This window comes from Simochromis diagramma, unplaced genomic scaffold, assembly GCF_900408965.1.
Source record: "Simochromis diagramma unplaced genomic scaffold, fSimDia1.1 OVJJ01000669.1, whole genome shotgun sequence".
Taxonomy (NCBI): domain Eukaryota; kingdom Metazoa; phylum Chordata; class Actinopteri; order Cichliformes; family Cichlidae; genus Simochromis; species Simochromis diagramma.
This window is the reverse complement of record NW_024387458.1, coordinates 3,175,982-3,192,610: the sequence shown is the minus strand read 5'-3', so window position 1 is coordinate 3,192,610 and position 16,629 is coordinate 3,175,982. Positions and strand designations below refer to the sequence as shown.

General features: G+C 43.2%; 1 protein-coding gene across 9 annotated transcripts in view; it reads left to right on the top strand.

The window, feature by feature from the left end:
* LOC120723060 (SRC kinase signaling inhibitor 1-like) overlaps positions 1–16,321 on the top strand; it is a 134,594-nt gene extending 118,273 nt beyond the window's left edge. For 7 of the 9 annotated variants that reach the window (XM_040014350.1, XM_040014347.1, XM_040014349.1 and 4 more), the window contains 5 exons: positions 68–413; positions 610–752; positions 1,959–2,108; positions 2,221–2,313; positions 5,656–10,937. In XM_040014350.1, the coding sequence (XP_039870284.1) occupies positions 68–413; positions 610–752; positions 1,959–2,108; positions 2,221–2,313; positions 5,656–5,808 (885 nt within the window). In that variant the 3' untranslated portion in view covers positions 5,809–10,937. Of the gene's footprint in view, positions 1–67; positions 414–609; positions 753–1,958; positions 2,109–2,220; positions 2,314–5,655; positions 10,938–13,865 lie in introns of those variants that run through there. The other 2 variants (XM_040014348.1, XM_040014354.1) reach the window with 2 other exon arrangements.
* The last annotated feature ends 308 nt before the right edge of the window (positions 16,322–16,629 follow it).

Sequence of the window (16,629 nt, the reverse complement as noted above, 5' to 3'; positions counted from 1 at the left end):
CCAGCTCTGCCTCTTAGTAGTTTGCATGTTAGGGCATATCATTTGTCTATATCTGTATTTATGTCAGGCGGCCGAGCGGGACTGGGAGGAGAAGCGTGCCAGCTTGACCCAGTTCAGCGCCCAGGACATCAATCGTTTGCTGGAAGAGACTCAGGCAGAGCTGATGAAAGCCATCCCCGACCTTGACTTCGCTGCCAGGCACATAAACAAGCCGGCAGTGCCCCCAAAGCCCCAGATCACCATCCCAATAACGTCCGCCGCAGCTACCTCTGCAGCTGGGACCACTGGGACCACAGCCACGACCTCCACCACTACAAACACCACACCCAGCGGGGACCAGCAGCCTGGAAAGGTGCAGCTGGCTGCCCAGAAGCTGAACAGCATGGAGGGGGCTGGTTTGCATCGAGGCTCAGGTCAGTTTGTGTTTCAGATTTAAATCTGAGCTTTCAGCTTTGACTGAAGTGCCTTTGTGCCGTCTTCCTCTCCTCACCCCTAACCAGCTGGGGTGAGGGGAGGGATATTACCTTACAATATAAAGCACCTTAAGGCGTTAGGTGTTATTTAAACAAAATGAAAGTTAAAATACTAAAAATCTGTTTATTTTTAAAGTGGACCTCAACGTGGCCAAGTATCGAACAGAAAAGCCCTCCAAGTCTCCTCCTCCGCCTCCACCTCGCCGAAGCTTCCCCTCCGCTCACGGCCTCACCACAAACCGTACTGGAGAAGTCATCGTCACCTCCAAGAACCTGAAGGTGAGACTCCGTCAGGGTTCAGTATCCAGAACCACATATGAGTCATACCTTGATTGTTGGGCCACAGTTTCAGTATTTTAGATAACAACCACAGAACCGATCACTTGATCCTGTTTGAATACATCCATCTATTTCCTGAGCCACTTTTCCAATAAGGGTCACATGGTGGCTGAAGTCTATCCCAGCTGTCGAGGGGTGAGAGGCGAGGTTCTCCTTGGACCGGTCACCAGTCCATCACAGGGCTAACATGGACACACGTGTGCTTATAGTCATATCTTCTAACTAACATGTTTGAGCCTTCCACTTTACTTACCTGAGCGATCTTTGAGTAATGCAGGTTTCCCCAGATTAGTGCGAGTTAACCAGGCTTTAACAGCTTTAACAGCACTTTCAGGATTATTGCCATGCTGCTACGTCGACAGGTTTTTACCACACAGCTTCAGATTTTGGCAGATCTCTGCAGACTTTGCTGCAGGCTCACAGCAGCATGCTGCCTCTTTCAGCTCACACTATAAATCAAGTTTCTGTATTTGCCCTCTGGTCCACAGTGTTGTTAATGCATATGGATTGTTTTGGTGGGAACTTTTCTACTTGTTTTTTTAGGTATATGCTGTAAATGTCTGCCTTTTCTCAAATCTATTAGAAATAAACGTCTCTATTTTCTTTATACAAACTACCCCCACTAACCAGAGTTGTTTCATCCTGTCACGCTTTCATAACTAAAGCCTGTCAGAAGTGGACTTAAATCTCCGTCTCTACAGTGATGTAGACATGTGGCACCACAAAGAAATGTAGCTCCCTTTTTGAGCAAGCCAGTCATTTCTGGTGCAAGTGCTCTCCATGGTGGTTCTGTTATATTCTGTTACATACAGTGGATCTCCATCATTGTCTTGTCTTCTTCTCCACATCCCAAACTGGGCGTGTCAGATGGCCGCCCCATCCTGAGCCTGGTTCTGCCAGAGGTCTCATCCTGTTAAAAGGGAGTTTTTCCTTCCCACTGTCGCCAAAGCTCTGCTCAAAGGGGATCATATGGTTGTTGGGGTTTTCTTTTGTTTTCATTGTAGGGTTTTTACCTTGACAAACTTCAATTTGGTGCTATATGAATAAAATGGAATTTAACTAAATTAAATGAAATTGAATTTGACATGTTTGCCGTGGCAGGTCAGTCCTTAGAAATGTTGTTGTCTTTATTTTGTCCTTTTGTAGATGGAAGAAGATGGTGACCTGCCAAAAACCCTGGTGAAACTGAGGCGGACCCCCTCCGATGCCCCCCGACCTGCCTCGACACCTCCCGTGATCGCAGCCTCGGCCGTACAAGATGAAGACGACGAAGAGAAGATTATTGCCGAGCTGGAGGTACATTAGTCTGGATTTTTAAGTGAGAAGTTATTCATCTGATTTGTGCTGCAGATTTCTGTTATTACATGTTGTCTCGGTGTGATAACGTGTCTTTCATAAAACTACAAAGATATTTCAGAGAATGCCTGTAAAAGATTGTAATAAAGGGTACAGCAGCCCAGCAAAGGCCACCCCCACCTCTCCCTGCATCATGGGCAGAAAGGTAAATTAAGAACCTCCAGCTGCCTTCTGTCTCCGCCACACCTGTGGGCTCTGCTTCTGTTTCTGCTCATTCCCCCTTTCTTTGTATTTCCTACTACTGCTGAAGCTTTTGTAGCGACTAATACAAAGAGTCAACACCTTTTTCAGGGTCACACTGAAATAAGCAGCGGAAACACAGCTGTAAAAAGCCAGCAGACTAAATCGTAGACAGCACTTTAATCTGGTGTTTTTCTGACCTTGGTTTAAGAAAACACCAGCATTTCCCACCATTTATACATTCTGCTTTCATGTAATCAGCCTTATACTGTGAGGTTTCTGTTAGAGGAGAAAAACACACGGCGAGGAAAATCTGGTGATTCATCTCAGCGCGCTAGCAGTGACTGAATTTATTTACTGATTATAATTCAATTTAAATACAATAACTGGCTTTACAGGAGCGAGGAAGAGAGAGCACCGTGGGCACCATGCAAAAGTCTTCTTTACATTTTGCATTTTGTTTCTGAGGAGCGAGACTTCCTTATATTTGTTTCGCTTGTACAAGTCGTGCAAACAACGGTGAAGGGTGTCATGTGACTGCAGCGTCACAGTGTTTTCTGTCACTGTGCACGCAGTACTGCGAGCCGTGACTGATGGCATTAATCTGCTGTTTGCTGCTATGTGGATAAATGACTGGGGGAGTAACGATGACCTGTTTTAACAGAAAACTAGATAAAGTGTTAAAATCTATTAAAGTTGCCATGTCAACAGCACTGTATGTGAATCAGATTGTTTCAGTTTGTTTGGTGATGCTTAATTACTTTTCTGTGATAATGTAAGCTAATTAAAGTGTATGCTATATTTAAAACATCCTATTTAGTTTTTTTATTTTTTACTCCTATGTGGGATCAACAGACGCTGAAATATATCAAAGATTAAAAGAAATAACAGGATTTTCTGGTGGCGTGTATTCAAAATGGAAATTGTGTGTTTTCCACATTCATATTTAAAAATCCAGTTGTAGGCAGAAGGCTGAATATGAATTTAAGGTGGCTGAACTTTTCTTCTCTTTCTAACCCTGTTAATGTGTCCTCTCCTCTGCTGACTTTCAGTCTTGCATATTGTGATGTTTGTTTATAAAACGTGCATTAAGTCTCTGTAACCGCTGCAGCAGCTCCTTGTAGCTGACGGCGTGATGCGATGTGCAGTGAGTCAGCACGGATCGAAGCAGATCATGCATTTAGTTTAGAGTGCTCTTTATGACAGCTCTGCTGGCACGTTGAGCCGAGAAAAGAGGTCTTGTTTTTGTTGGAATTATCGCACAACGCCACTAAGCAGGTAGCTGTCAAAATAAAGGGACGGTGAGACGAGGAGGGAGGGCGAGGGAGGGGATTTCAGGTTCAGAGCTGCAGACAGAAACGTTTCTCTGAAAGAATCTATTTTCTCACATGCAGGTGCTTTAAATTCAGATCCCGCTTTTGTTTGCTGAAGGCGTTTCGAGCAGCGTGGCATCTTTAAAGTTCCTGCCAACAGTGATTAAAGTCAGCAGAAATAAATTGTCTCTTTCTAATACTGGTCATTAAATCTGTGCTTTCCTGTGGTAGAATATTTTTACTGAAATTTGGTCCAGAGAGACGCAAAAAAGGTTAAAGGTTAAAACTCAAGAATGGTGAACACCGGCACCCAGATCCTCTCTGTACAGCTGCTCTCTACAGACGTGTAGACATTATGCAATCATTCGTCACAGCGCAGCACTGTAATAGATGTAAATCCAGTCATCAATGAAGATTTTTTTTGTCACTTTTTAACAATTTAAGCTCAGTCAGAATCATTTTTTTTCAAAAGATGTCCTTCCACAGTACATTGATTCACCACCCTTCACTGCACATGCACGGAAAAGAGTGAACGTCAGTGACAGCAGATGTAATGTTAATGAAGACGTAAGGATGCAAGGCTAAAGGAGCTTAAACAGGAAGCTCTGTATGACATGGGTGTGTAGATGGGTATCAGCTGATGCAGCCTGGCACAGAAAACAACTGATCTGAAGTATTTTTTTTTTACAAAAGTCTGGTATACAGATCTTAAAAGTGTATGAAGACCTACTTTATTAAGTACATTGTTCTAGTGTGCAATTTGTTCCATATTTATGTGATAACATCACAAAGTTGCTGCAGATTTGATGATGTCAATCTCTCGTTTCACCACATCCCAAAGACTGGATTAAAATCTGGTGACAGTGGAGGTCATTTGAGTTCAGTGAGCTCGTTTTCATGCTCCAGGAACCAGTTTGTTGACGTGCAGCTGGATGGATCCATGTTTTTATGTTGTTTACATCAAATTGTCACTCAACCATCTGATTGTTACAGCAGAAGTCGCCTCAGACCAGGAAACATTTTTCTAAATCTTCTTTTGCCCAATTTCAGTGAGAAAATATGAAATGTAGCCTCAGTCTCAAGACGTTAGCTGACAGTAGAGGCGTCTGGTCTTCTGCTGCTGTGCCCAGGCTGCTTCAAGGTTCAATATTTGTGTGCTCAACGATGCTCCTCTGCATACTTTGGTGGTTAGCTGAGTAGCTATTAGCTTACTGCTATCGTCTTAAAGCAGTTTGGTCCTCTGACGTGAAAAAAAAGGCATTTTCTCCCACAGAACTGCTTCTCACCACATAGCTTCTCTTTTTCTGACCAGTCTCCGTAAACACTAGAGATGGTTTTTAGGGAAAATCTCAGCAGATCACCAGTTTCTGAAATACTCAGAACAGCCCAGCCGCTACAAACAGTCATGTTACATTAAAAGTCCCTTAAATCTAATTTCCTTGTCGTTCTTGAACATGTCCATGTGCTTAAATTGGTACGCTAACAGATATTTGTGTCAATGAGCAGTTGAACAGGTGTGTCTAATAAAGTGGCCGGTGGCTGCATACAGCATCACTATAAACTGTAGTAGCATTGTGGAGTCAATGGTTCTGATCGTACAAGTATTTGAGATTCCAATCAGGACAAGACAAAAGTAGACACTGATTTTAGGACTCGCATATCTTAAATATCCATAAGATATGTTCAGCATCTGTTGCCATGGTGATCTAGTGAGGTAAAAGACTTAATGATAGCTGCACTGGTGGAACAATACTGTGATGTTGGGATATCGGATTGTGCAGAAAAAAAGACCCATTAATGAAGCTATTCAAAAACAACAAATATAATCTACAACACATGGCCAAAAAAATAAGTACACTTTCAGCATGTGCTGTGTTTTCATTTGGAGGGCTTGCAGATCACAGTCACGAATCATTACAGTCATGCCAACATGAACACAAGCCAAAGTAAGTTAAATTAAAATGACGGTGCTCTCTCTCTCTCGGCTCCCACAGTACAGCAGTAACTCTCCCGGCCCGACGAAGGGACCCACCGTCGCCGCCCGGCTCAAACACCTCCAGCAAGGCAGCCTGGAGAGGCCCAAAACCCGCAGGCAAAAAGAGGAGATCCCCAAAGTCCAGGGTCAGCAGCAGGTATTCCACTTCTAAAAAGTCCACCTCTGATGCTTCGTCTGCCTCTGCCTCTCCTCTCTGCTGTCACTCCAAAGGAAGTCCCGCTCCCTTCCTCGGTGACTTCTGCGAGATGAAAACTGTATAGGCCTGACCGGCAGACGACACGAGATCAAACACAAACCAGTGGGGGAGAATATCTACAGAAACCTTGGTTTTTTTTACCAGTTCTTGATGTGTGTTTTGAGTTACTGGATCTAACCTAGCTTGCTTAGAGGTCAAGTTTTTGTCGTGCGAGTACGTCAATGTTTTGATTTCCTGAGGAAGGTCTCGGTGCTTGTGACTGACTAAACTAGCTTTATTATGATAGATCTATTCCGATACATCCTCTGCCTCTGTTGTGTGAAATAAGCTTCAGTAATGCCACGGAAAGACTTCATATCTCAGAGTCACAGAGATGATATTTCACCCTGATCCAACCATGTTTTCTCTCACTGAATCCTCCTCATCTCTCAGTCTGTTCATCCAGTAATGACCACATGCTGCTCTTTTTCTATTACCCATCATTTAGACCTCAAGGTCAGCAGGCAGGGCTGCAGCAGGCGCTGAAAAACCTGAAGGGTTCACATTCCAGCCGCTAGGCCAGTCCATAACGCTAGCTTACTTGCCTTTTTTGAAAGCCAGGATGCTATGATTATTTTGCAAGACACCAAGCGCAGAACACAAGGCATAAGGTCAGCAGAAGATGGTGTGCAGGTTTCAGTTTAGTGTCTGCAGTAAGCAGAGTTAAAGTAGCACCCTTAGCAGTGATGTTAAAACAAAGACGAATCGATGGAAAGAATGGAAGCAAGGACCACAACCCAAACAGATAATGAAGATGAGCTGAACGAGAAGCAGCGAGACAACAGGCTGCAATTTGGGGAAGACCTTAGTGAGGATCAGGGGCAACAGATCCCCAAAGAAAGCCACCTTCCCCTGGAAGCAGTGATTGAGCGTTTTGCACATTTTGAAAACTGTAGCAGTTGTAAAACTGGTAGAAGCGACCGTGACTTTGAATAGGTTGTGTGGGAATCCTTTGCTGAAGGCAGACGTGGTTGTTCTACTACTGAAGGAGGGGCCAGGTCAGAAACCAAACCTCAGCAAATTCAAGACAGTGTGGGGACTTGACTTTACAGAGGGGAAGGAACCAGAATTGGATGGGCGGGGCTGTGATGGAGGGGTGTGTGGGGCAAGCAGACATTAAAGATATGTGACAGGAAGAGGAGTCTTTGGGGTGTCCTGCTAGTGAACTTCAGATAAATTATTTCCAATCATTGATCTGAATATAAAACGGGGTGTAAGGAAAGTTTCAGGAAAAACTTTTGAACTAATGTCAAGTTCTCTAAAAGTTATTTTCATTTCAACGTCTAAAAATTTAACTTAAAATTCAAACTTTCTCGTTAGCTTCTATCCATAGACTGTATATAAAAGATGGACACATCAGTAAGAAGTCCTGTTTTGAAACCTCGAGGTTAATTTTTCACCGCTGTCAATCTTGGCATTTTAAAACCAGATGTGACAACTCAGTAGCCAATGAACACCCCCTACATAATCCTCCTTTCTGACTCTAATAATGACAATAATTTACAAAATTATTTACAAAACAGCCTTCATGTTTATTTAACTAAACCTGAAATGATGATTTAATGATCTGAAAGTGTTTTCTGAGATCACAAGGCTGCTGTCCCATAGTCTCCTATCAAAGATGAGTCACGTGAGTCTCCCCCTGCTGGCTGTTAGAAGAATGCAGGTCTTTATGTTGGCTTCACCTATCAGACCTGAGCATTCGGTCCATCTTTTATACTGCCTGTGGCTCTATTGGTCATGTGACCCAGTAACCATCTGTCGTTTTAATTACCACTGACACTAAAGGAAGTGGGGTTGAATATCAGCCACTTTTATCAATGACCGGCGGCGAGACGTGGTCGGGTAACGAGTTAAACTTTTCTTAACTTTGAAGCGAGCGACAGAGGCGAACACTAACTGGAGATGAACTAGATATACAGAAGCAACCGACTGTCGGCTGTAAAGCTGAGAGCAGGATTTGTCATTTTCAGTTAATTAAGCTGCACGTTATTTTCCCAGTTGATAATTTGTTTGAACCTTTTTATTTGCTGTTGCTTTTGACCTTGATAAACAGGTGAATTATTCTGTTTTAGCTCCAGTTGTGCTTGAATTACAAAACCAGGCATTTATTTGCTTTAAAAAACTCTCTAACACTTCTTTCTTATCACAAACACAACCGCGACCTTCCTTTCCGCAAGACAAACTTGAGACTTATCTTGGTTCCCTTAAATATCCTTAACAGGCAAGTTTGATAAGAAAAGGAGGCATGAGAAGCCAATATTCAGGATGGGGGAAACCTGGAGTATGTCCGTGTGACAGAAAGAGCAGAACTGGGACGATTTACAGTGCACACATTCAGGAGTTATCTGTAGAAAATGCAGATAAAGTAGATTTTTTTGTGAGTTCCTGGTTGCACAAAGACTAAAAAGTAAACCTTACAAATTTTTTTATGGACTCCTGCAGTGTTTCATTATTAAAGTGCTGTGACGGCTTTGTACAATTCCAAACTACTTAACCACGATGTTTGTTGGCAAATTAAACCTCCAGTTTAATCACTTTTACACAGAAAGAGGCTTCTGAGCTAATCCAGGCATCTTGAATAAATAAAAATGTCGCGTACGCTAGCACACCTTTCGCAGCCGATTCTGAATCTGCCACAAATTCCCATCCGCTATGTCGCCGTGCACCAGCACAGTACAAAGAGAGAAATCGGTGAGTAAATCAGCAGCTCGGTGTAAAACACGTCGCCTCCTCCTGAGCGTGTCTGTGCAAACGGGAGGTTAAAGTTGGCTGATGAACCCTCAAGCACGGCCCTTTCGCCGCGGAGCTCCACTCGCTCTTATCTGGTCCTGCAGGCGCTCCGGGCTGCCCCTGACCTGCTGAGCGTAACAGCCTTGACCCATCCTTGGCTACGATCCTTTTTGAGTAAATACTGACAATGAAAATAAAAACGCATCCAGCTGGTGCCTCTCAGGCAGGCAGGCAGCGGGTCACTGTCAATCATCCTCTCATGTGTCAGCGCTGGTTTTGATTAATGATTAATGATTTTTCCATGAGATATCCGTCATTAACTCAAAGCAGCTCCTCCACATGAGCCCAGATATCTTTATAGACTTCGCTTTCATGTATGCGAGCAGGCCAGCGTCTTTAACAATGCCTCATATTAGCAGTAACAGCCGTTCACATGCGGCCAACATGGCTGACCTCCAGTTGACACGCGATGCCATCTGGGCGCTCGTGGACGAAGAGGCCGTGAGGATTAGTATTCAGCTCCGGTGCCATCTTGTACCGGTCTGAATATTAACTCACTTTTTTTTTGCACCTCATTTCCCTTATTGCTTTTTAAAAATTCATGATTTTATAACCACACAGCCTGAAAGCAAATGGTCAAATAATGTACTGTAATTTTTCTATTACGCAGGCCGGAGCCAACGCACGGCTGAGATAATGTCATCGAACGTGCTGTTAATATTATGCACAAACATGTTCTCTTATCGCATCTGGCTAAATTAACTGTAGAGCATCACTTGTAATGGAAACGCTGGGATAACAGCGTGGCTCATCTGTGTCATGTCAATGTCAGCCTCTACTGTACATACAACCATGCGGCCAAATGAAGCCTCGTGTAAACGAGTTAATGTAAAGAGAAGGGAGGCAGTGAAGAGTAAAGAATACACAACTGGGGGAGGCGGCAGCGAGTTTACTCACTGAAGCTAGGAGCTGGAATTAGAAACCACCTCACAGGAATGTTAATGTTTTACCTTCTTCCTGTTGATGGACAAAGATGCTGTTCCAAACTCAGTGGCTGCCTCACTCCTTTTGGCTTCTGCTCTACTTTAAATTAAATGAAAATGGGTCAAAATTGTGCTTCAAATCTGCAGAAATCTACAAAAAAAGGCGGTGAAAGCCAGAACGTAGGAACTAAATTTGAACTTTGTTGTCTGTAAACTGAAGTCGCGATCGCTCTTTCTGCCACGACTCGACAGACGCTTCTTTTCCCTCAGGATCGGTGACCTGGAGCGAAGTCTGCCTTATGACAAATGAACAGAACCAAGGGTTCAGCTCTGCTTCTTACCAAAAAAATCTCTCACTGCTGCTGCTTTCACTCATTCTTTAGGAAAATGGCAGGGAACTCCTGCAGTAGCAGCTCCATACCTGCTGACATCAGTGGTTCCAGCTTGTTTTTCTTTTTTTGCTGCAGCCAGGTATTTAGCAGCAGTAGCAGCACGAGGCTTTTATTGGTGGACGTGCATGATACTATATTTGGTATCAAGATGAAAAAGGGCTAACCTCAGCAAGGCCTCGGCCACCGCTGACAAAGTGTGGCCAGCCGTTTATTCCCCCTACACGCAGCCGATGAGGACGCCTGTTAGGGGGCCGTTCACGTGCTCATAAAGCTGACTTTACATCCTGTTACTGCTTCCCCAGCAGAAACGATTATGTGCAGATATGATTCAGTAACAGTAACAAAGAGGAACTGAAGCATGTAACTATGGTTTATCTCAAGCTTATACACCACTGGTCCAAAAAAAAAAAAAAAGGTCACACATTGATACTTCATTGGCCACCGTTAGCTCTGGCACACGTTCACTGTGGCATCATTGCAGTAAGCTTATGCAGTGTCACATTTATTTCTGGGCTGCTGTCTTCTTTTGTTACTGCTGGGAGAGTCAGACCGCTGCGTAAAGCCTTCCCTAGCACATCCCAAAGATTCTCAGTGGGGTTCAGGTTTGGACTCTATGGGGTCCGATCCATGTGTGGAAATGATGTCTCATTTTCCCTGAACCACTCTTTTTTACAATCTGAGGCTGACGAATCATCTTGGATAAGCCCATGCCATCAGGGAAGACAAACCTGGTCATTCAGTGCAGGATACCTCACATATTACTGAGTCAGACCCCTAATCCAATGGTGGGCTCCCACCCACAATGCCCTGCCCCCAAGTAGTGATTTTTTTTGGGTTTTTTTTTTTGCCAAACACTGAGCAATTTACATGACTTCAAAGCCACATTATAAGTTCGAGAGTATTTGGCAAATATGGAATTTTTGCACATTAAAGAAAATAAAACAGCAAAATAAAGACATCCAGATGAATCAAACTGTAGCCGACCTAACTAGCTTAGCAGCTCTCTGTAGCTGCGATTACACCTTTTAAAAAGTGAATCGATGCTTAAATCACATAGTTAAATCTATTAAAGTCTATATTTTATTATATTGGCTTACATGTTAATGTGATGAGTGTTAATAGTATTCAGACAGATGGAACCAATTCCCCATAAGCTGCAGTTGTAAAATAAGGCTTATTCTCTTGAAAATTAAAAAGAACAAGACAGTTGAAAGAGCAGTTTGAAGATGAAGTGTCCATTTCTGCAGTTTTAGGTAGTCTGAAGGATCTGCTGTGTGGAGGTAAAGTTATGAAGGTGAAAAGGAGGAAAGTTAAACCGTTTTCCTCCCCACGCTGCTTCTGTTTTTGCTGTAGGCGGGTAAACTTCACATGATGCCCGCGTCTCCATCAGCTGAACTGGTGTGATGTTGCTCCGGGCAGACGAATGCTTTTAGATTCAGAGTGTCAGGCATCGGGATCTGCCAAAATAATGTGAAGCGATGCAACATATTTGATCTCTTCATGACTAGATTTACTCTTTTGCTTCACTGTTTTGGTTTTCTTGTGGTATCGGCTGCTGTTTAGCATTCTTCAGTTTGACGGAGAAGCTGCTGTGCTGCGTAGAGGAGGCGGTACGCTTTTAAAAATCCCCTCCGGAGCCTGGGCGGTGCGTCTGTCTCTGCTCGTTCTTTTGTTCCCGAGAGCGCCTCAGATGTACCTGTGTCCCCCCCGGGGCTCCAGGCAGCACCTTGTCACCACAAACAGTTTTCTTTTATTGCTGAACTTAAGCTGTTGTCGAGTTGGATTCTTCCCCCTTTGTACGCCCTGTTCCAACAAGGTTACAGACAATACCAGCGCTCACACGTTTTATCCAACCAGCCTTTTATTGGCCTAAACTGATTTTTCTATTTGCTGGTGTTTTCTTCCGTTGCACTGCATTTGACCTCCCAGCGCAACCGTAGTTAGGTGTTTAAAGAAGTCATAAATTAACAGAAAGCAGATTTATCTCAAGCTTCTTCTTGCTGCCAGATTATGCCCCCCTTGGTGGCATCTTTTATATACAGTCTGTGGCCAAACGTTGAGATAATTCTAGAAAACACCAGAAGAAGTCCTTTAAGTTTGCTGCTACTCAAGTACGCACCGAGTACCCATCCATCAGGTAAACAAGAGTCGCAACGACGTTCTTGGCACATGCATCAAATCTCTCTTTACACACCCAGTGCGGTAAACCATCTCCATCGTCAATCTTCCTGAACGTAACTTGTTTGTCTTTCGGCCGGCCGAACATTTGGATGGACAGACCGTTTCGGGCCGTGTGTGGCTCATAGAAGTGTAATGGGAGGGAAAATCTGTAGCCCACTCATGTGCAGAGCCGTTCATTAGCAGTGGCAGCAGAGGGGGCCGGGGGACGGCCAGCCGCTGGTTGTTTTTCCACTTGGTTTATTTATTTGGCACACAGAGGAGCTGCAGAGGCTGCTGCTGCTGCTGAAGGCGAGGTGTTTAAAGTGAGAGCAGGTCAGAAACATAAATGTTTTCTCAGGAACACCCCAGAGCCCCGGCTAATACAGAGCTGTGGTCAGAGGAAAACTCGCTTCTGCTACACCTTATCTTTCCTCCTACGTCACGTTCCTTTCCTCGTCTCCTCTGCTTGTCTCCTTTTCTTTTTCCACTGTTCTACTCGCTTCATTGTTTCCTTTCATCCCTTTTTTCTTCGTCCAGTCGTTCCTATCCTTATCCATCCCTTCGTTATCTCCCTCATGATTTCTTCTCCTCTTTCCTTATCTCCCCTTCGTATCTTCTTCATTTTTCATTTCCTCATTCCCACTCATTTCTTCCTCCGCTTCCTCCTTCCATTCCCATTCTTCTCTCTGCTTTCCTTTTCTTCCATCTTTTCTCAATCTGTTTTAACCTGTTATTCCACCGGCCTCATTCCCATGTTTCCTTATCCTTTCCTTCCTTTCCCTTCCTATCTTTATTCTCACTCATGCCTTTCTCCCTTATCTCTTCTTTTTGTTTCCTTTCTTATCTCCTTTCCATCCTTTTCTTTTAGATTTCTCTCCCTCATTCCTCATTTGATCTTGCCCTTCTTGTTTCCTCTATTTTGTACTTCTCATCTTTCCTTTTTTCTTGTCCCCACTTCCTCTTTCCTTGCCTTTTACATCTCTTTCTTCCTCGTCTTCTTTCCTCATCCCTGGCTACCTCTCCTTTTCTCCTCTCAATGTTTCCTACTCTTGTCTCCCCTTGCTGTTTATTCTCCTCTCCTTTTTTTAGCTTCTCTGCTCATCCTGTCTTCTTCCTCCCTGTCCTTCTTGTCTGATGCATTTGTTTCCTTGTGTCATAATCTCATTCCTCCTTTCCTTGTCACCCTTCGTCATTTGTCGTCTTCTTGTTTTCTCTCCTCGTCTCCTTTTCATCCTCCTTCCACTCCCGTTTCCTCTTCCTCCTGTCACTGCGTCACACACAGAAGAGGAAGAAGAGCTGAATAAGGGCAGATTTTCTGTCCCTCGTCTCTGACAGCAGCAGCTCTGTGATCATTTCTGCCCATCTGCAGCCCAGCGACAGCTTCGCACTCTTCTCTCTAGTCTACCCACAAGCACGAGGGCTGTCACGCCGATGCACCAAAAACCTGACGTCCCCAGCGGCCAATCACATCCAAGCGGAAAGTAGTGGTAGCGCAGGAGGGGGACAGGGAGGGGGAAGGGGCGGTGGAGGAGATCATAAATCATGGATGATTTAACAGAAACTTGAAATACATTTGTCTGTTTGTAAAATTTGATTTTTGTCTTTTTTTCTTTTTTCCCTTCCCTTTCACCGCTTCTCGTTTCCATTCTAATTTTTTCTTCCTTTGCTCCCGAATCTTCCCTCTCTGCTTGCTTTTTTGGGGCAGTGCTGAGCTTTTGTCACCGCTACAGCAGAAACGCCGCTCATTGATCTGGGCGATCATCATCACCACATCACCATCAGTTTCGCTGACGTTTTCCCCTCGCTGCTTTTTCGCACATCATTTTGGTCCGTGAGCCAGTCTCCTTTCTTCCTCCTCTCTCTCCTTGCTTTGCCTTTTTTCATTCTCTGTCTGCTTCTCAGGTCTCTCAGGCCTCAGCTGGACTAATAACGTGAGGAGTGAGTACTCGGATCGTTCTGGTTTTGGACTCCTAAATCCTAGCTCAGACCTTGAAGGTGTGACATTTTGTCATTAGCGTAATTTGTCTGACTCTCTCGGCTGCTGTAGAGGTCGTTTTCACATTAAGGAGCCAAATTAAAAGGGTAAAATTTATTCTGCACATTTGGAGGTTTTTCCATCGGCTCCAGACCTGCGTTGTGAAGCAGTGCGAGGATTTCACCTCTAACATGTATGTCGCAAATCCATCTTTTACCATAACTAACAGCTAAACACAATACCTGTGTCCCAGCTTCGCACCGGCTCAGCTACCTTAAAAAATAACTTTTACGCTCAGTAAAAAAATGCTGCTTTGGGGGATTTTTGAACAAGAATATACAAACAAAGCTTAAAAAGACAGGGCAAAAAAACCTAAAATTTGTGACTATGCCGAAATACATATGATAAGCAGTAACACAGCAACAGAACCATAAAAATGTCAGAGCTTTCAGTGAGGGAGGATAGATTTGGGTGCCTAGCCGGAGCTTGGAACGTCCACGATGAGTGGCCAACAGTTAGCTACAAAGTGATGCACAACAAACAAACTTTTACTATCTAACTAGTCATGCACACTGCGAGTTTTATCCTCTCTAACCACGCCCCCCCTTCTCTAAGTCACACGCCCAGTGACTTTAGCCACTCCCACTCATTCACTCCCATTTGTAAAATAAACAATGCGAAATATTTGCAAATCCAGTCAAAAATAAAATGATGAAAATGATGATCATTACTAAAATAAACTCTCCTCTTCGCAGGTGTGTGAAAGTGTGAAACTGGGACACAGCGAATCGTGTTACCTTTACCTTTTGTCTGCAACACGTATGTTGTCAGAGTTTAACCCGTTCCCAAATCAGTGTGTTATAAAAGTTTTAATGAATGTGACAAGTCGAGTTTGGATTAAAGCGCAGAAATGCAGCGAGCTGAGACGAAAGGTTTCATGTAAACCGAATCTAAAGTGACAAGATAAATAATCCTGCGCGCACCCGGTGCTCGACGCGGTGCGTGACATCTTGCTGGAGGGAAATCTGACACTGACTGTGTATTTATACCACCGGCACACAGTAAATTACAAGCAGACATTTTATTATATAGTTAATACATTTATGGAATGTATTAGTAGTGTCAGAAATAGCATTAAAAGCTAGCACGCAGTTAAAGTATAACCTAAACCACTTCAGATATATTGTATGTATATTAACAATCATTTAGTTTAAATTTGGGAGAGAACATGTAAAAAAGAAAAAAGTGTCATCTATGTTTTATATAATCAAGCTTTTTTTGTATTTTTATACTTGAAGAGGATTCATACGCACGTTTAACACATTTATTCTGTAAATTTTTATTTTTCTGCGTTAAAGATTTCTTTATTTTTTCTGCTAACCATGAAACAAACCATTAACACATTGTATCGTAGAGACCAGGAGAGGCGCCAGATGCTCGCGGCGGGCAGGAACATGTATAGAAAGCACATGAAACAATCACCTCTCTGATAGGATGGCCTCATTTTGTAGCTGTTTTCCTCTACTATAACCAATAGTGTGCGCACACTACACAGATGATACAATTCAAACTGTTTATCGATGGTTTCTTGATGAATGTGTGATTGTTCAAACCATTTGTGGGTGTTCAAATCATGTATATAAACCCAGATAATATATAACAAAATGGATTTTATGTGAAACTTTTATAGAAGGAATTAAAAAAAGAGGAAAAAACTCTCCAAAATGGCATGCATACTGTATACATTCCTGGAAATCTGCACGCTGGGTCAACAGAGGTCTCATTTTCTTGTCAAAAATTCTGTGTATACTTGTGAGTGTATGATAGAGTAAAACAAAAATTGTACAGTTACATAGATTTTTGTATTATGTTCCAAATGGCAAAGTAAAGCCCCCAGAGAAAAAAAAAAGAAAAGAAAAAACACGACTATTATACCTTCAGAGAAATGAACGATATTGTATATCAACTAAATGATGAGTGGTGCTTGCTGTGTGGGGTAAGTGTTGTTTGTGAATCGTGAAGAAGAATGATAAACTACTACAAAGTCAGTATAACTAAAGACCAACTAAACAGTGCAAAAACACTGCGCAACTTTGTGTGTGGAAGCTAAAAGTTGCTGCTTCGTGTGAGAAAAACCAACCGAATGAAAAAGGTTGCTGCTTTTGTACATCCTGTTGTGTTTTTGTGACAATAAAGGTGACCCTCTTATAAACGACGAGTGTCGGCGCCTCATTTATTTGACTCGGGCAGCTCATCCTTAATGAATGATAAATGTATTACCGTGTAACGATGAGAGGAACCGCTTTAATCTTGTTGATTCTGGAGCCTTCCCTCTGGACAAATAAAGGTCTCAGATTAGTTTAAACACTAACCAAATATGCGCTCGGTTAAACCTGAGCTGCGGCGCGATGAGGTCGGATCAACTTTCATTTAGATTAGATGAAAGTTTAATGAATTATGAAGGGAAGCCGAGCGTAATGAAGAAGATTAACAA